This window comes from Hyperoodon ampullatus, assembly GCF_949752795.1.
Source record: "Hyperoodon ampullatus genome assembly, chromosome: 8".
Taxonomy (NCBI): Eukaryota; Metazoa; Chordata; class Mammalia; order Artiodactyla; family Ziphiidae; genus Hyperoodon; species Hyperoodon ampullatus.
Genome location: NC_136921.1, coordinates 77,238,052 through 77,252,638, shown reverse-complemented (window position 1 = coordinate 77,252,638; position 14,587 = coordinate 77,238,052). Strand labels below are relative to the sequence as shown.

At 47.0% G+C, this 14,587-nt stretch overlaps 2 protein-coding genes across 3 annotated transcripts in view; both read right to left on the bottom strand.

The window, feature by feature from the left end:
- Window positions 1-296: 296 nt before the first annotated feature.
- On the bottom strand, window positions 297-7,857 carry TBR1 (T-box brain transcription factor 1; the record flags this gene model as incomplete). Its single annotated transcript, XM_079710365.1, has 6 exons — window positions 297-1,152; window positions 4,200-4,261; window positions 5,219-5,377; window positions 5,973-6,094; window positions 6,450-6,604; window positions 7,166-7,857. 6 exons carry the CDS (start codon window positions 7,855-7,857, stop codon window positions 297-299), a joined length of 2,046 nt encoding a protein of 681 aa, XP_079566491.1.
- Window positions 7,858-13,060: 5,203 nt separating this feature from the next.
- Window positions 13,061-14,587, bottom strand: part of PSMD14 (proteasome 26S subunit, non-ATPase 14) — a 92,877-nt gene continuing 91,350 nt past the window's right edge. For both annotated transcript variants that reach the window (XM_079709854.1, XM_079709853.1), the window contains one exon: window positions 13,061-13,191. In XM_079709854.1, coding sequence (XP_079565980.1) covers window positions 13,093-13,191 — 99 coding nt within the window. In that variant the 3' untranslated portion in view covers window positions 13,061-13,092. The remainder of the gene's footprint in view (window positions 13,192-14,587) is intronic.

Here is a 14,587-nt window from a genome sequence, read left to right as displayed (position 1 = left end):
GGATAACTTCACAGAAGGTTCGTAAGTAGGAAAACCAAAAGGTTTACAGCCAAGTTGAAGGTCGGTGCGCTAACTGCGGAAACTGCTGTGCAAAAAAAAAAAGAAAAGAAAAGAAAAAAAAGGTTAAAATTACACTCGGAGACCTGTACTAATCCGCTGCAGACGGTGTTCGAGGGTCAAACAAACTGAGGGGGCGCGCGAGTGGGGCGTGGGCAGGAGGCGCAGGGGGAGAGGCGCGAGGGGCTGGCGGGGGCCCGGCCGCGGCGGGGCGCGGGGCCGAGGCGGGCAGGGGCGGCCTAGCTGTGCGAGTAGAAGCCGTAGTAGCCGCCTATGTCCTTGGCGCAGTTCTTCTCGCAGTCCCGCTGGGCCAGCACCTCGCTCTTGAGCGGGGACGAGCTCTCGGACACGGGCGTGTCAGCGGGCGAGATCCGCCTCCGTTTGGCCTGCTCGTAAATCCCCGAGTCGCTCGAGTCGATGGACTTGATGGAGGAGGGCGTCTCGATCCAGCTGGAGTCGGACAGGTCCTTGGGCTTGGCGTCCTCGGCGCCGGGCGGCAGCGGCGAGCGCTCGGCGGCCAAGCCCTCGGCCTCCTCGCCCAGGTAGGGGTTGGCGCCGGCCATACGCGCGGCGGCCGCGGCGCTGTTGGGCCAGCAGGGCAGCACCGAGCCCGACTTGGCGCCGCAGTACTGCGGGGGGCTGCGCGCGCCCCAGCCCGACGGGTCGGCGTAGTAGCCGAGCGGGCGGCCCGTGCAGCCGGCCGCCTGCAGCGGCAGCGCCTTCACGCCGGCCGCCGCGTACGAGAGCAGCGTGGCCGCGTTGCCCGCGAAGTCCGTGGCCGTGTCGTAGGCCGAGGCGGCGAAGTCCAGCCGGTTGTTGGCCGGCGTCACAAACCAGCGCTGCGGCGACGGCGCGCCCGGGTCCTCGGCCTGCTGCGGCGACAGCAGCCCGTTGGTGTGCGGCACGCTGCGGTCCGTGCCCGGCCCGGGGCCCGCGCCCGCGCCCGGGTGGAAGCGGGCCTTGGCGTAGTTGCTCACGAACTGGTCCTGCAGGAAAGAGCCGGCCATGGCGTAGCGGGCCCCGGGCACGATCTGCGAGCGCGGGGAGTCGTTGGGCGAGGGGGTCAGGCGGTCCATGTCGCAGCCAGTGTAGATCCTGCGAGGGAGGGAGAGAGAGAGAACCGAAGGGTGGCGCCAGGTCCCTTCGGGGGGGCAAAAGGGAAGGCCACCCCTGGTCGCCCACCCGCACCGTCTCCACGTGTAACCTGCCGTCCAGGATGGAGACAGACAAAAGACCTGCATCCTCTCCAAAATAAATCGTGAAATTAGAAAGGAATCAATCTGTCTATTCAGGGACCTAAAAATGATACAGGTGAAGAGGAAGGCTTCCCTCTCTTGCGCTGTCTCGCCAGGTGCACAGGGGGCCCGAGAGAGGAGCACAGCAGGGGATTCTCATCCCACTTCTCCACTGTATGTGTACACATTGAGGCAGATTTACCCAGGAGCTAAGGTGTTATTTGCCCAGTGGGCCTTTCTTCTTCGGTGAGAGTTTCTGAGCGAAATTTATAAACAAGTCACCCACTTCCACCCTTTTAAGACCGCTTTCTTCCATTTGACACACGCGCGGGCCCCCCAGGTACTGACAAGCATCGGACTGGTCTTCGCCAGTCTGCTGAGACCCAGGAGGGTTACTGCTGGAAGCCTCCGCAGGACTTCCTGTCTCGTTTTCCCCGTGTGATCTTTTAACCCCCAGCTCCCGACCACTAATACAAACAAGAATTACTACTTGGAAACAAAGTCATCAATCAGTAAAATTCTTTTGCAGAGAAAAAGCGTTCTCTACTCTGACCTGCTTTCCCCAGCTTTTGATCTGTTACTGGTTAAAAACAACAGCAACAACAACTTGGGGGGGCACGCTCTTAAAGTACAGTTATCAACCTCCGCCAAGCAATCTCCCACTAATAATAGCTCATCCTTATACAACTTGATTATGTGTACCAGGCACCCTTGTCTAGGACTGTACAGACAGTAATTTATTTAACCATCACAACAATTTTCCAAGTTAGGTACCATTATTATCCCACTTTACAGGTGAAGAAACTGAGGCAAAGGGAAGTTAAATGACTTGCCCAATCACATACGGTAATTGTGTTACTAATAATTACCTTAAATAAAATAGTCAAAGATTAGCTCTAGGCCCTGGGCCTAGAAAATCCCATTCGTATTGAGAAGGAACCAGAGATTGGATCAAGATTGGTCGAAGTATTTTCTCATACACATACACACATGCCTCCCTTTTTATTTAGCTCACACATAAATGTTTTAATCTTTAATCAACAGACTGTTTTGAAAGAGAGCCTCAGTCTTGTCAGACCTCAGTCCTTTGGGGAGGAGATTCCCTGGTGAGTGGCCAAGCAAACCCCCTGGCCCCCCTGAACTCTTTATTGCTCTCCCTGTTTCTCCAAAAGTGAGCCAGGCCCAAATAACTGACATTAACAGTGGAGAGAGAGTGTCATAAACCATTCTACTCTTCTCTAACCCATAAATGTCTAAGATATCCACTTGTATAGTTAAAGAAGCTTTCTATGAGAAATATATAGTGATTTAAGAACCAAATGGAAGTGGTTTTTTCCAACAGAAGTCAGCCAGAAGAGGGGCAAGTGAGGGTTATGCTGTGGCTGCTCAGGTGCAGTTTGCTTACTGCACAAAATTTCCCTCCTGAAATTTAATTACAGCCTCAAATAAGAACAAGTAGAGGGAGGCAGGAAGGGAACATAACCAGCAAGGTGCAAATATCTTCTCTGTTTACCACCACAATATTTTAAAAAGAAAAAAAAAACAATCTGCAAAAGATACAGTTTATATGCCCATCCAGGTCCCAACCCACTTGGAATTACTGAATTGATTTGTGCAAAATAAATGCTTTGGAACAGATGTTCACAGCAGAATTAAAAGCTCAGAATCTACAAGACCCCCTAGTACAGAGACCAATATCTCTGGTCTCATGGGCCACACACTTTCCAGTGTGCTGAGCCCACCTTTTTTAGATTGTGAGGAAGGGATAGCGTAGCCAAGTTTTTTTTTCTGGGGAATCATACTGATGAGGCTTGCTTCCTTTGGACCACTTTTGAGGGATGCACATGACAGTTACAGGCAGTACCATCAATGACTGTCTTTTCAATTTGTTATAAAAATATCAGGAGGGAAGTTTGGTATCTACCTGGAGATAGCCACTTGTCTCCTCCACAAATTTAATCTATTCCTAGTCAAAGACAGGTTCAACTTTGTAGTTCTATCCCAAGCACTTAATGCAAGCCATGAAATTAAAATTTATGTATCCTTCCCTTCTGTGGTCAGAAAAAAAGTGAAGGGATCACCACAATCCAGATTTAGATTTTGCTATATAACTTTTTCTGAACTCCTAGGCACTATACCTGGGCTCTGAGGAAGAACGCTAGAACAAGCCCAGGAAGTATTCAGTTTACACCTACTGTTGGCCCCAGAGGACAGCATTTTGATAGAAAAGAAATGGAGATAGGTAAGGGAGGCCTGGAGAAAAGGGAACCAACACATTTAATTAAAATGCACCTAGATACAAACGATAAGAGGAAATATTTTTCTTTTGAAGCATAAATAATAACACAGCAACAGAACCTGGGTCCTTCCCAAAGCCTGAAGTGACTGCAATATCGGCTGTGCTCGTGAACTTGCCTGTAGTGGGTGCACATTTTTATTCAGTCCATAGTAAACTTGCACAGGAAAAGCTATTACACAAAACTTGGAAATGGGTAAATAAAAGTCACATATGCCAAGGAGACTGTAACAACTGCCAGAGCCACATGCACTTTCAGGCAGACTCGGGAGGTTTCAGGCACAGACAATCTGAGCTGAGCATCTGCAGTGCCACATACAACTCGCGCACCCGGGAACCAGGGCGGCTTCCCCAGCCAGCCAGTCCCCGAGCCCCGCCAACAACTTTGTAATTCACGCAAAAGCTAAAAATAGGCGGAGGAAACCTTTCACCAAAACCGCATAAGTACTAAGCCAGGTCACCAGAGAGAAAGGGAGCCGACAAAAAGGAAAGGAAAACCTCGAAAACAAGCCTGTCTTCACACTTTCTAGCTTCCAAAAGCCTGTACAAAGCAATCCACCTTTGACCTAAAGCCCAATTCCACAAATTTGAGAAAGTGCAAAACTACTTACGTGTCATAATTATCCCGAAATCCTTTTGCAAAGGGGTTGTGATCTATTTTCAGTTGTGTAATCTGGAAAAGAGAAAAAAAGATTAATACGATTTTACATTCTATACAGAGGGTTGGGTGTTTAAGGATATGTCATCTGCCGCTTTTTACAGGGGCTTACGGCCCACAATTTCATTAAATAGCAAAGTTTCCCTAACTGGAAAAATTTGAGGGCATGGGTGGAAAGGAAAAAAAGAAAGTATGATGAAAGTTATGAGGAACATGTTTAAATTAATGGTGACTAAAACTAAAGAATTGCTTTCAATTAGCTCTCCCATGTGTTCTAAATTGGTTCAAATGCTCATTTTTTTAAATGCTTGTTACATAATGCACTTACTCAGGCAAAAATCTTTAAGGGGCACTTGAATTCATCACTAAAAAATGTTGTGTATCTTAAATGTTTCATCATATTTTTTAAAATTGGTCGCTTTTGATACACAACTTGAAGAACCCAGAAGCTGCATCTTAAAATCAGTTTTGATGTAAAATAAATGCATATTTTAAACTTCTAATATTTTCATTTAAGTTTTTTAAAAACACCGTCACTTCTAGTAGTCAAATCAACAGTAGTAAAATAAGTTTCTGCAAACTTGCAAATGCTTATGTTCAAACTGCTAGAAAACTCACTTCGTAGCCCCCAGTAATTTATTGTAGTTTTTAAATATGTGAATGTGGGTTTCTTTTGATCACCCAGAAAGTGATGCTTGAAAACTAAATAAAAATTCCCAAGAGGCCCGAGAAATTCTGGTCACCTTAAAGGTGGCCCGGGTGACCCGCGACGGAGACGAATAGGAAGCGTTTTCCCACCGGCTAGGTGTTTAGGGAAGGTGCCCAGCAGGCCCCTAGCCCTACGCCTAAAAGGCGCAGCAGAGCCAGCTGCGGCTGACGTTAGTGCCAGAGCGGGGGATGGCCGGGGGTAGCGGCGCGGGCCTGCAGAAGCCGGTGCCGACCGCCGCGCGCCCAGCCCCCAGGCCTCCTTACATCGGTGTTCTGGTAGGCGGTGACGGCGATGAACTGAGTCTCGGGAAAAGTGAATGTCTGCACGCGGCCGGGCTGGCTGGTGTCCTCCGTGCCGTCCTCGTTCACTTCCACCACATGCAGGCGGGGCTGGTACTTGTGCAAGGACTGCAAAACCACCATCTGTCCGGCGGAGAGAAAGGGGAGCGCCGGGCGGCGCGTTAACGCGGCCGGCGTGCACGGGGCTCTACGCCGCCCGCTGCGCGGAGGCTGCAAGGAGCCCGCCGCCCCTAGTAACTGACAGCGGGCCTCGCCAGCCCTCACTGCCCCGGAGCACGGATCGCCCGAGCACGGGAGGAAAACCAAACCCGACCGCCCGATCCTCAGGGCCCTTCTCCCTGTCCTCCTTTAAGGGGAAACAAAGATTTTCACAACCTGCAGATCCTGCGCGTTTCCTTCTCAAAATCAACCAAGTATTTGTACTTGGGAAGGTTGGGAACTCGGGAATTGGGCGCGGGGTGGGGAGAACAACTTTGTAGATTGTTTAATATAATTTCGGAGGATGGAAATAGAATTTTTTAGAAGTCTTTTTAATGAAGCAAAGAAACGTGTCCAGTTTCTCATGTTGATTTAGAGTGATGTACTGGATCTTAGGGAGGGACGAGTATGTATAAGTGAGTGTGTGTGTGTGTGTGTGTGTGTGTGAGAGAGAGAGAGAGAGAGAGAGAGAGAGAGAGAGAGAGAGAGAGAGAGAGAAATGAGCGCTTGAGCCACTGACCTGCCCATTGTTGTTTGAAGCTCCTTTGTTGTTTGTAAGTTTTAATTTTCCAAAAGAGATTTCTTGACGCATCCAGTGAGCCCCCGTGTTGGGGGAATCCGGATGCATATAGACCCGATTTCCTAGAGAAAGAAACAGGTTGTTTACATGTGCCCCGGGCACTGCCCAGTCCCAACTCCTCTCCACGTAGGACACACACACATATACACATACGCACACCTCTTATTCCACTGCGAGGCCCATTAGCTGGGGCTTTTTTAGGCCGCGCTTTCCTCCTATTAACTGGGATGATTAAAATAGCTTTTGCATAATCCTCCCCCTTCTCGCGGCTCAGTCTGTCCCCCTATCCCCCTCGTTTGCTTTTAAAAGTCATTGGCCGATCGTTTTAAAAGTCGCTCGAGCCAGTCCACAAAGGCTTTAATTAATCATTCTCACCTAAATAAGTGTCAGGAAAACGTGTTAATTGGAAGGACTTGCCTTGCACATTGGTGTCCGCTTTGCCGCAAGGAACCCATTTGCCTCCTTGAAACCTCCAGTGATTGGGATCCGCCAAAATCACATCCACAAAAATATTGTAATGAGCCGTGGGATCGAGACCAGAAATGTTAAAACTTAAAAAAGGAAACATGCGCCTATTTAAATTAGGAAGGGGGGAGAAAACAAGGGGGAAAAACATAAATGTTAAAGATTAAATGCAAGAAGCGAGGCGCCAGATAGCAAAGCAAAACTTGTGCTCTCAGCGTCAACGAGCGAATGTTTGCTGGGTTGGAAAAGGGGTGGTGGCGGAGGAAAAGAAGTGGGGCTGAAGTCGGGGAGTCGGCAGGTAGCACTGCCCAGCTGGAAAGCGAGATTGGCGACCCGAATCTCCACCTGTCGGTGCATCGGGCGTTGATGCGTCCCTCCTATCTCCCGGCCGCCGGCCAGGGCTCTCCCCCTCTCTCTCGCTCTCCTTTCTCCGGCCACTGACTGGCTCTCCGACCACCTTTCTAGAGCGGGACCCCCCTCCCCGACATCACCGCGGTGGCTAGACCTTCCACTTTCCGTTTTTCCAACACCAGCCAACTCTAGGACGCGCCAGAGCGCCTTCCACTCCGCTCCCGACCCCAAATCTTCGCTGCCGCGGCGGTCACAAGCCGGGTGCCCTTGCCCCCGGACCGCGCCTGGAGCAGCGGCAGCCAAGAACGTAGCATTACCTGCCCTGTTTGGTGATGATCATCTCCGTTTGGTGTCGGTGAAATTTCAGCCAAAGGGGCCTGTTGCACAGGTACACCTGCGCTTTGCCGGGCACTAGCCCGGGCTGTGTGGAGGAGAACTGGTAGAACGGGGCTCCTTGGTAGGAGTGGCCGTACTGCTGTGGGTAGGGGTAGCCGGCGGTGGGGTAGCCCTGCGGTGAGGAGTTGGACAGGAGGCTGTTGTAGGCTCCGTTGGTGATGACCGGGTGGTGGGCCATGTAGCGGCTGGGGCTGCCGATGGAGAAGGCGGGGTGCGCAGGTCCGTGCTGGCCGGCGTACGGGAACATGGCACTGGGAGCAGTGGCCGCGGACTGTGGCTGGCTGGACTGAGAGAGGAGGTAGCGATCTGCAGCAGAGCCATCGAAACTGTGACGAAGCTCAGAGACCCCGTCCAAGACAGGAGAGAGTTTACTTCTCTGGACGTCCCCTGGTGAGTCCTTGGAGTCAGGAAAATTGTCTGTATCTGACTGATTCGTCATCGCCCTGGTAATTTTTTTCAGAGGTGAACTTCTCTCCAGGTTGTCAGTGGTCGAGATAATGGGATGATCGTGCAAGACGAGCTCAGATCCGCCTGAATGTGGGTAGCTGCTGCTCACATTGAGAAATTTCTTGGAGAGCATGATAGAAGGAGAAAGGCAGTGCTCCAGCTGCATAGCTCTGGAACCTGAACACTCGCCCTCCTGTCCCTGGTTTTTAAAGTCCTATTTATCATAAACTAGAAATCCACAGACCCCCTCACTAGACAGAAAGCACTTCAACCAGCAAATGCTTCTCAAAGGTTTGATTTACTTTTTTTTTCCCTGGGAGAAGAGATTGGCCAATTGACACTATGCAGCAATCAGAAAAGGCTCACTTTTGATCTTGCTGCTTGTGCAGCCGATGAAACGGCTCCTGCCATTGGTTAACTGCTGACAGTAATTTAATTAGATAGACATTAATTAGGATAATCACCTGGCTCCTGGTCGCTGCGATCATGGCAAACTGAAGGGGATGATTTTATTGTTGGCTTGGGGGTGGGGTGGGGAACGTGTGTTAGTTTTACGTGAGCACTGTTGTGTCACCTTTAAGCTTTGTGACCACTGCTTTAGGAAGATTCAAAGATGTGCAATTTACTAAACATTTTCCTACCTTCTCCCCCCACCTCCCTCCTTTGGAGCTGAGGGGCGGAGGAGGGAATTCAGCGATGCTAGGAGACTTTTCGGATCTGAATGAGCCAAATATTCAGTTGAATGTAACGATTTCAAGTGCAAAGTATACAAAGCGCGAGCCGGTGGCCTCTTCTCGCCCTGTAAAAGTTCCAGAGTCTGTCTTTTCCAGTTAATACAGAAGCACAAGACACCTGACCCAGTCCTTTGTGAGCAGGTCCTGTGTGTCCTCCACGAGCACCCCCACCAACGCACACCTTTTAAACTACGTACATAAATAAATAAATCACTGCTGCTGAGAGCCACCTCCATGGGAGAGAGCGGGAAGGGGGAGTAGTGGGGGAGAAAGGCAAGCAACTCAGCCCCCCATCCACCCACCTCGGGAAGGTTCGGTTTCTTGGTTGAGCACAGAAACAGTGACAATCAATGATCTCCTTTTTAAGTTTTGAAATAATGATAAGCTGTCGGGCTGAAGTGCCTTAATGTAGTTGCTGTGATGTTTACGAGGTCTTTCCTAAATATTTTATCAGCGAGCTTGGTTGCAGATTATCTGAAGAGCATCTAACTGGGGGCAGGCGCCATGCATGCCTCGCATCCCACTGCACTTCCTTCTCTCTGAGGTACGGCCTTGGCGACAGGTTCAAAAGCCTCGCCAGGAAAAGAGAGGGCCGGGTCCTCGCGCAAATGGGTTCCCTAGAAGCGTTGATCTGGGGAGACAGAGTGGAAGTGGTGTCAACGCAGTGATCGTTACGGAAGACTGTGTGTGTGTGTGTGTGTGAGTGTGTGTGTGTGTGTGTGTTTAATGTTTATATAATCTGGAGGGGAGAAAAAGAATCCATGCCAGTAATTTTAAAATGAGAAAGAATCTAAAGAGGAATAGAGAAAAGAACCAGTTTAAAAAGATGTTGGCACAAATCAATAGCACGAGGCCCAAAGCGGCGCCGAGGTGTAGGAAGAAATCTCCCAGTACTGGGTCTACAGAGGAGCCCAGCCCTCCGCCCGAACCAGAGGGCCAAGAGGCTTCACCGCTCTAAGCTGCTTCCCGTGGCCGGCACCCGCCAACCTGCCCTCCTGTGGCTTTCCCGGGACGCCGAGCCGCGCGGGAACCAGGAGGAGGAGCGCAGCGCCGGAGCTCAGCTCGGCCCCGCGAGCTGGCTCACTGGCGGGCCGGCGCCACGCGGGGCACTGCGGGGGCAGGCGGCGGGAGAAGCCACCCCCGCGCCCGGCGCTCGGCCCCAGGCCAGCCGCCCCGCTCTGGCTCCATTGTCTAAGGTCCCCGTAGGCTCCCCAGCACCCTGGCGGTCCCGAGAGGGAGCCGCCCACAGACCCGGGGAGCGCGGGGCGAGCGGCTGCTGGCGCGGACCCCGGGGGGGCACACACTCTCCCTGCCGGAGGCTCGGCCTGGGCGCCTCCGCCCGGTGGAGCTCGTACCTTCCTCCGGGAGAGTGCATCTGCCTTCCTCGGGCCCGGCCACTCCCTGAGGGAGAGCGGCGCCGGGGACATTGGGTGGGTCTGGCGCTTTGCAGAGAGGGGCTAACCCGACTCGACCTGTGCCTAGGCGGGCGCATTTTGAGAGCGCCGCCTCTGGGGGCCGAGCGGCCAGCGCTGAGCCCGGACTGCGCCCCCGCGGCGGGCGGGCGCCTTGGCCGCAGAGGGCACCAGCCGTGGCAAGGCCCGGCGAGCGCGGCCCAGGGCCGGAAGGGTTGGTGCCCAGATGTCCCGGACTGGGAAAAAAAAAAAAATACAGCCAGACCCCCTTTTCCTTTCGAAAGCAAATCTCAGCTCGTGGCCAGGAAGCTTCACTAACAAGCAGGGCCTTAACTGTTGAGGCGTTGGGGTGTGGGGGGAGGGGACAGTAGCTATGACATTATTGGACGCTTGGTTTTCTTTGCCTTTTACCTTTCACCGCCATTTCTCCCGAGAGCCTTTGGCCTGGTTTTGGCTACTCTTGCTTTCCCCTTTCTTCGCTCATTCACTTCTTTGTCCCCGAATGCCTTTCTCTCCACCCCCTCCTCGGTGGGACAGAGCCTTCAGTGTGTCGCAGAAAGGAGAGACTCTACCTGGGCTCTTTTTCGGGTTTTGTTATTCCCGGTACCCTGAACTGGCCTTTTAAAAAATGCAGAATGCTAAAAATGACATGTTAAAGTAGAGGAAAGGGAGAGTGCCTCCTCCTCAGAGTTTCTAAGGAATTGGATTAGGAGATAAATGTGCACTCTCACTTAGATTACCAGTACTGAATTCAGTGATTCCTCACATACAGGCTATCTATGTCTTTAACATATATGCTCAAGAAGGAAAACAGGCTTTTCTCAGAATCAGCACATCAGCTCTTGAATCATACTTCTGTAGAGCTGGTCTTCTCAAACTTTAAAAGTGCTTATGCACCACACCAAGATTCTTGATTCGGATTCAGCAGGTCTGTATTTCTAATGAGCTCCTGGAAGACTCAGGTGCTCCTGGTACAGGCAGATGGCACTGAATAGTGAGGCGGGAGCTTTTGATGCCCCCACACTAGTCTAAGTGGAAAGTGGGAACATCTCTGTATTAGAGGCAAGAGTTTTGGTTCTAGTGATGCAGAGATAACACACACACACACACACACACACACACACACACACACTCTCTCTCTCTCTCTCTCTCTCTCTCTCTCTCTCTCTCTCTCTCTCTCTCTCTCTCTCACTCTCTCTCTCTCTCTCTCTCCCCTGAAGTGGCTTATTGAGCTTGTGATTAAATAAGTTGTTTCAGTGCCTGCCTGGGCCTGGGTTATCAGGCTGCTGCTAAAATAGCTGTGCATTCCAAGAGAAAGGTGTTCACTGAGCCTTCTTAAGACACCCTCATTCTGATTGACTCCAAATCTACAAAACTGTAGGTTTTTGCTAGGAGGGATTCTGGTAAGGTTTTGAAATTGGGAACGTCTCCAATATGAACCAAGTGGGAGAAGATGGTATGTGACTGTGGGAAGTCCCAGAAGATGAGGTGATCAAATAAGAAGAGCAAAAGGCAGGCCTTGTGTGAGCCTTCTCAGTCACTTTACTCACTCAGGAGCTATTTTTCAGGGGACTAAAGTGAAAGAAAGAAAAAAAACAAGTAGTTTCCATTGGAATGTTGAGAATAACCCTTGTATTATTGAGGCCTTCTTCTGCGGGCATATTGTACAAAAAAAATCTTGACTAGCTTTTCACAGTATCTGTGAAAGAAGTCACAGAACCTGATTTATGTAAAGGGGAAAATCATATATTAAAAAAAAACAAAACATTTGCACACAAGTTTAAATCAGGCAAAAGGAAAATTTCTACAAACTTCAACTCATATTTTAATTGTAAATCGTTAGCTGTTGTAATCCCAACAATTAAATTAATACATATTACAAGCCCTACATAAAATATACCATCACTATATTTAAAAGAAGAAACTGCAGGACAATCAAGAAATGCTCAGAATACCTTATTCCACCAAAAACAGAGACTGTGAAACATAGTGAGAATTTAAGCCACTTCCACTTTTAGTTTCTGGTAATTTTTCATTAGGCAACCAAGAGCAGCCTAGAATTATTCAAATAGGAGAGTAATTTGGTTCACCACATTATTCATACTACTCTATCAGAGGCTAAATCTCAATTCTAAATCCCCAAGTAAATTCCCTCTTTAATGAAGCCTTAGAAACATTCTTACCATATTTTCACAAAGGGAGAGACAGAATTAAATCTTTGTCTCCGTGTGTTTTGCACATTCTTTGGTGTACCCAGTATGGTGCTGTACCATGTGTGAGTACTTATGTACATCAGGTTAGAAACAGGTTGAGGGACGAGGTCATCTGTGAAAACTGCCATTAGTCAAATTTTTGTCTTTATCAGAAAACTGGGTACTTCTAAGTTAATTTAAGAAAGATGAGAGAAAACAGTAACAAAATTATTGCTTATGTGCTCATGATATTCAATTCACATTATGGCTACGTTTCTCATTTTGCTTTGAGGACACTGCACACCTTCTATGGCTGTCTCAGCTGAAAGTCTAGTGAAGTTTTGCAGCAGGCAATTCCCAGACAATCGCAACACTGTTGGTGGAATGTACTCTTTAAAAAAAAAAAAAATCATCAAAGTCTAAATTTAAACTGCCTCCCTTTTCTCCTTTTATGTACCCCTCTGAGATACTGAAAGTATAATCTGTTAACAAGATATTGAGTATTCAATACTAACTTGTGACAAATATTTCTAATAAAATATGTCAACATTTTTCTGGGTTACTCACTAATGAGGTAGCCACTCATTAATGGCAGTCATTTTACATTTGTGAAGTTTTGTTATCACACTGATGTTTTATGTGTTATCTTAAATTACAAAGGAAAACATATCTTTGTGTGAGATTTCCAGTGCACTGTCAAATGTTATTCTGTTAATTCCACCCAGTGCCAAAAAGACCTCAGGAGACATAGACTGTAAATGTATTTTATTTTGTAAGCAACAATCAAAATATATTTGTGTTACTGATTTCTTCAAATATTAAATGGGATCTTAACAAAATTTGTCCACTTTGATGTATTCTTATACAACTTTGGAATCTGCAAAGACCCTGACTAAAGAAACAGAAGTAATTGTACAATGGAGACTGAAGGTGTTACAGTGCTGCAAATGATGCCAGATGTCTTACATTTAACCAAATACACCTTCAGAGGTCCCTTGATTTTGAGCATTAGGAACAAGAGGACTATACACTGAAAGTATCACTAAGAGCTTTTTGCATTGCTTTATTTAAATACAACAGTATCCAACATAGCTGCTAAACACTGGACAATATTTGAAGTCATAAGTACATCCACATGTTCCTCCAAATGACGTTTGGGGTCCTAAAAGAAAAAAGGAATAAGGAAAGAAAAAGAAAAAAGAACCATATTACTGGTAGACGAATTACTTAGATTTTTTTTTCAGTAGCTGATGAAATTGGTAAAGAAAGCCAAAACTAAATTTATATATATTTTACAATTTAACTTTTCCAATATATTGTTACATTTTCAGGATTTCTAAATCTGTTAAAATGTTAAGGAGCTGATAAAATAAAGATCGATTTACACAATCAATGTTATGACTCTGCAGGAGAAATGATAAAAGAGTCACAAGGAATTCTATACAGTCCGAAATCATCTGATTTTTTTAAAAAAGCATAAGCATTTTATCTGTGTGTATAAGCCTGATTATGTGTGTATATTTTCTGCCATTCATATATACTGAATGTCTGAGGGGGTACTTTACTCAAAGCAGACATACCAAAAGGAAAGAGTTCAATGTGAATTCTCATCACTTCCTCTGTAATTTTAATTTAATTCCTATATAATTTTAATATTTCAGAAATAGTGCTTTAAATGATTCAGGAAATATTCTTGGATCAAAAGTCACTGTCAGTAATTTAAAAATTTAAATACAATTTGGATCAATTCTAAAATGTTAAGGATAAATATTTCGTGTAGCTATTTTGAAAAAATGTATCACAGGAAAGAATATAGGTACAATCCGTTAACTTAAACCTGATAAAATCTGTATTTGAAACATCTGAGTTAAAAACAAGACTTAAAATTGCATTGTAATAAAGGAAGTTAAGTTTAAATGCTTAATATACATTTATGTTTAAGGCTGAGCTGATTGAAATATTTCAGCTAAATTTGAAAGCTTTGAAATAAAGGATAGATATTGCACACAATAACAAACTTTCAATTAAACCATTATTTTCTTATATGTATTGCTAAAATACCAAGACTCCTAACTTTAAACAAATGTTCACCACTGAAATTACTTCTTGGCTGTTCTTTTCTAAACTACAATTTCAATACGCTTGATTTCTTTAAAATACCCAGAGATACAACACGCTATAAATAATTTCAAATAACTAGACCACAACATTAAATTTTCTTTATTTCAGAAATAAGCCTTAGGACATTTTAGGTGACAGAGACTAAGAAAGACTGGCAGGAGAAAAAGATATTGGTCTGATTCCATCATAGGCAGTTTTGCTTTTGCCACACAGGAGGCCAAACCAGTGAAATACTATATTTTTAAAAAATGATTCTGATGATTATTAAACATTGCCAATTATATATATTTTCAGTTTCACTTTTAATTTCTTTGCTGCTAACTGTTAAATAGAATCTACATCAAGAAACTATAGCATCAGAGTCATTTATTCAAAAAATAGTTACTGAATGCTAGGCTCCAAGTTGGTGATCTAATATTACATATTAGACTAAAATA